This window comes from Saccostrea cucullata, unplaced genomic scaffold, assembly GCF_032062105.1.
Source record: "Saccostrea cucullata isolate Sc308-1 unplaced genomic scaffold, CSIRO_AGI_Scuc_v1 ctg12060, whole genome shotgun sequence".
NCBI classification, from domain to species: domain Eukaryota; kingdom Metazoa; phylum Mollusca; class Bivalvia; order Ostreida; family Ostreidae; genus Saccostrea; species Saccostrea cuccullata.
In genome coordinates this window covers 15,514-19,798 of record NW_026922541.1, presented here as the reverse complement: position 1 = coordinate 19,798, position 4,285 = coordinate 15,514, and the positions used below count along the sequence as shown (strand labels likewise).

Genomic DNA, 4,285 nt, shown 5'->3' with positions numbered 1-4,285 from the left:
CTGAACTCCACATACACACAAGAAGGTGTCACTTTTATTAAATATGGAGAATTGTGTCAGATTCCAGCCCAGTAAAGTCAACATCTTTGCATTGTGTTTAACTTTTGTAGGGTATCCCAGTTCCCAAACCTGTTATAGAACACATGATAAATACTGTATTCACTATTGTTTTCCACAAATTCTGAATAAGGTTCAATAAAAAAAGTTATAAAAAATGAAAGAAAAAGTGAGCAAGCTCAAATACCCCACGCTCCTCCAAAGTTGAAGTGCTGAAATTCCCGGAAAACATAAAGGAATCAGAATTTCCTGGTAATATACACATCTACACATTGTGTCCTAAATATCTGCAATTTTACGAAATTGTGTGCAGCGGTTTATGAGGAGTTACTAGTATGCTGACAAACTGTTCATCTCTATATTCAAGATATGGCCAAAAATCTAAGTGTAAAAATGCGGAAATTCACTGAAAAAATAAAGGAATCGAAATTTCCTGATAATATGCACATTTACACATTGTGTCCTAAATGTCTGCAAAGTTTGACGAAATTCTGTGCAGCGGTTTATGAGGAGTTGCACTGACAAACTGTTCATCTCTATATTCAAGATATGGCCAAAAATCTAAGTGTTGAAGTGCGGAAATTAACTGAAAAAATAAAGGAATCGGAATTTCCTGGTAATATGCACATCTACACATTGTGTCCTAAATATCTGCAAAGTTTGACGAAATTCTGTGCAGCGGTTTATGAAGAGTTGCACTGACAAAAAAACAGGACTGACGGCTGACACTCTGACTGACTGACAGACTGACGGCTGACACTCTGACTGACTGACAGACTGACTGATGGATGGGTCAAAAACATTATACCTCACGCAACTTGTTGTGTGGGGTATAATTAGAGCATTGCTGAGAATAAATATTTAAAATGTTTATCATTTTAATTTTAAAGAAAAATTTACTTCTGTCCAATATTAGCTGTCAGATGACAATGAAAAATAGTGTGTTGTGACCTTGACAGTTGCATCCTTGGAGGTCGTACAGAACAGTCTGCCATCATGTGAGAAGCTGACATCCAAAACTTCATCTAAGTGTTCCTGCAGAGTTTCGCTGAGGAATGTAGGTGTTTCATAGGTCAGACGACGAAACTCATTCCTCCATGAAGTCTTTCCTGGTGGCAAATTTCCTTTCAAAATTACAAGTCAATACATGAATACATAAATATACAGCACATATACAATTACAGTAACTATAATCTGATTAGTCTTTCTAAAGTAAACTAAAATTTTCAGTAGACATGTTCTTTGAAAAGCTATCCTTGAAACCTTTGCAATATCTGGTTTTTCAAAGATGATGTTTGATAAAAAATAAAAATGCAATATTTTTATCTCATAATGATTTAATCTCTAAACAAGTTGCTTTAATTCAATATTCTTAATTTTCCATCATCTCTCAACATGAACATGTTGAACAATTTGTTTAAATTGAATACCCTTAATTTTCCATAATCTCTGAACAAGTTGTTTCCAAACAGCATCTTCCTTTGCCACTTGATACCATAAGTGGCAGGTCAAGGACACTGCATGAAGGTCGGCAGCCTCAAGGTAACAGAAGATATTTTTTAGTATCAGTTCAGGAGCCTCATCCCACATACCTTCTACTCTGCTCTTGACTGACTTTTCTACATGGAAGTAAAAAAACACAAAATAAACAAAAATACACTTTATTCAAGGAATAACTATCTAGCATTTTTTGGTTCTATGATGTAATCATAATCGAGCAGTTGGCTTGTTTGATAATTTGCCTATTGATGAGTCAATAGCTTTATGAAGAAATCAATTTTTTTTTTATTATTCATAGATTTTTATCTTGGAAATTTTGAAATTTAAAGACAAACAAGTCAATGTTTTTCTACCAATGAAAAAAAAATTACCACTCACAAAACAAACAATTAATTCTTTTTACATAACATAATGTAAACACATTATTGAGATTTAAATAACTGCTGCAAATGAAATATTTATGAAGAATATATTTTATGAAGAATACAATTTATCAAATTATTTATGGGTATCAATCTTGGCAAGGATAATTACGGAATAGGGATGGGGAAGGTCATTTGAATTGATTTCATAATCAAGTTTTCAAATTTGATATTTATTCCTTGAATAATCACAACACTTACACAGTATAAATGTGTACTTTGTATACTATACATAAGAATGTAAATTTTGCCAAGCAAAAAGTCAGGAGCTAAGAAGGCCTAATATGCATGTAAATCTCATGCGGTTGTCTTTGTGTCTGACGTCAGTGGGCGGATACTATTGAATTTGATATGGGAGGCCATGTGTAATTTAAATCTATTAGACAACATTTTTTTAATCTAAATTTACAATTTTATTTCACAATGAAATGGAAACATAAGGAAAAATTGTATTGTTTGTTGGGTATGCCAGGGGCATCAACGATAGTGGGTAACATGGGACAATTTATGCATAATGGGTTTTGCCCATTATGCAAATTATCCCATGTTTCCAACTATTGTTGATGCCCTGGCAAACCCAACAAACTAGAAAGTGATTCCTTAAATACCTTGAATACATCTGATTACATAGTTTTATAAAGTAACAAAACAAACAGAAAGATTTTTTTTTTATTTCAGTTAGTCTGAACTTATCAAAAATACACCATATATAACTTTAATATTACAACTATATACAATTTCTAGCTACAGACAGGTCCAGTCCAAAGACTATTTCTACCTACGTAGCTATTAATAGCTATAGGTATTTAAAGCTACCCAAAGTAGCTATTTTTACCTACTTTCTGCTTTACCTGCAATATCCTGCATATTGTGGCCAAATGCAGGAACGGCACAACATGGTGAGCAACAAAAATCTTGATACTGTCACACTGATGATGGATAGGACAAAAATTTGGCCAAAAAATGATTACTTCGTATATTATCAATTTTGCTAAGAAACTTATGTAAAATTGCAGATTCAGGAAGTAATCATTTTTTGGCAAAAGATTTGTTGTATTCATCGCCAGTGTGACTGTATCAAAATACATGGTATTCGCCATGTTGCGCCGTTTGGTCTTTTGGTCACAAAATGCAGATAATACAAAAAGTAGGTAAAAATAGCTACTTTGGGTAGCTTTACATACCTACGTAGCTATTAATAGCTACGTAGGTAGAAATATAGTCTTTGGACTGGACCTGACAGACATTGACTATGTTGAGTACGACTAAAAATGATCAATTGATTATTTGAAAACATATTCAATATTAAAGTGAGTGTCCTGTTTACAATATCAGCCAATCTTGAAATAAAAATGACATAAATTACCTTAAACAAAAAACAATCGTGAAATGACCTGACCAATTTGTTTGTTGTTGCTGTCAATATCAACCGGATATAATGTCTGCCTGCGTAAAGAAAAGTTTTCCACGTAAACGTTTGGAATTCCGGATAGAAAAGGATGTCATGCTCTACACTTTTTATCATGATACCAATATATTACATTGTACTTGCTGTAATAACCTGGTTTAGGCCTACTATCAAATACTCAATTTTTAAAAAAAATTTTAAGACCAGTAATGTAATCTTAATTGCTTTTTGGAAACGTAGCTGTATAGAATTTCTTATAAAAACAAAGTCCTAACAACTGGTGGTAATGGTATGAAACAAATCAGCCAAATACGGCCATGGGCGCTCCCTATTCTCTTTAGAGAAGTAGACAGTCTTTCGCCTGGATGTAGGCGAAAGCCTGTCCACTTCTCAAAAGAGAATAAGGCGCTCCCCAGTTGATTTTATAGTATAGAGGGGTAGAATCTAGTATATACAGATGCGGCAGACTCTGTGATACATATATTAATCATATATATTGATTGATTGTATGTTGTGTTAACGTCCATCTCCAGAATTTTTCACTCATATGGAGACGCAAACACTTGCGGGTGCATGGGCGTCGGAAGCAAATTGAAAGGGGGGCTAATCGAAAGGGGGGGGGGGCTAAATCAACAAAAAAAGGTAAATCACAATTTTCAATGCCTATATAATGTCTATTTTTGCAAAAAATAAGGGGGGCTAAGCCCCCCGGTTCCGATGCCTATGGGGTGGAGAGCTACGAATATTGTCCTATATTAGACACTCAGAGAGGGAGCACCTACTGCGACACGGGTCCTCGGGTTATACATGTACGGTCTCATCCGACACCGGAAGGACCTGTCTCCACGTCCCACAGTGGGATTCGATCCCGCGACGTAAAGATCGACTCCTTACTTCG

The 4,285-nt window shown here is 34.7% G+C and overlaps 1 protein-coding gene across 1 annotated transcript; it reads right to left on the bottom strand.

Annotated features, from left to right (window-relative positions):
• Positions 1-15: 15 nt before the first annotated feature.
• LOC134261924 (F-box/WD repeat-containing protein 5-like) lies at positions 16-3,417 on the bottom strand (the record flags this gene model as incomplete). The annotated part of the gene is made up of 4 exons (XM_062744310.1): positions 3,346-3,417; positions 1,488-1,676; positions 1,009-1,181; positions 16-129 (listed from the first exon to the last, which is right to left on the bottom strand). Coding segments are annotated over exons 2-4 (447 nt in total), but the record flags the coding sequence as incomplete, so codon positions are not given.
• Between the last annotated feature and the right edge of the window lie 868 nt (positions 3,418-4,285).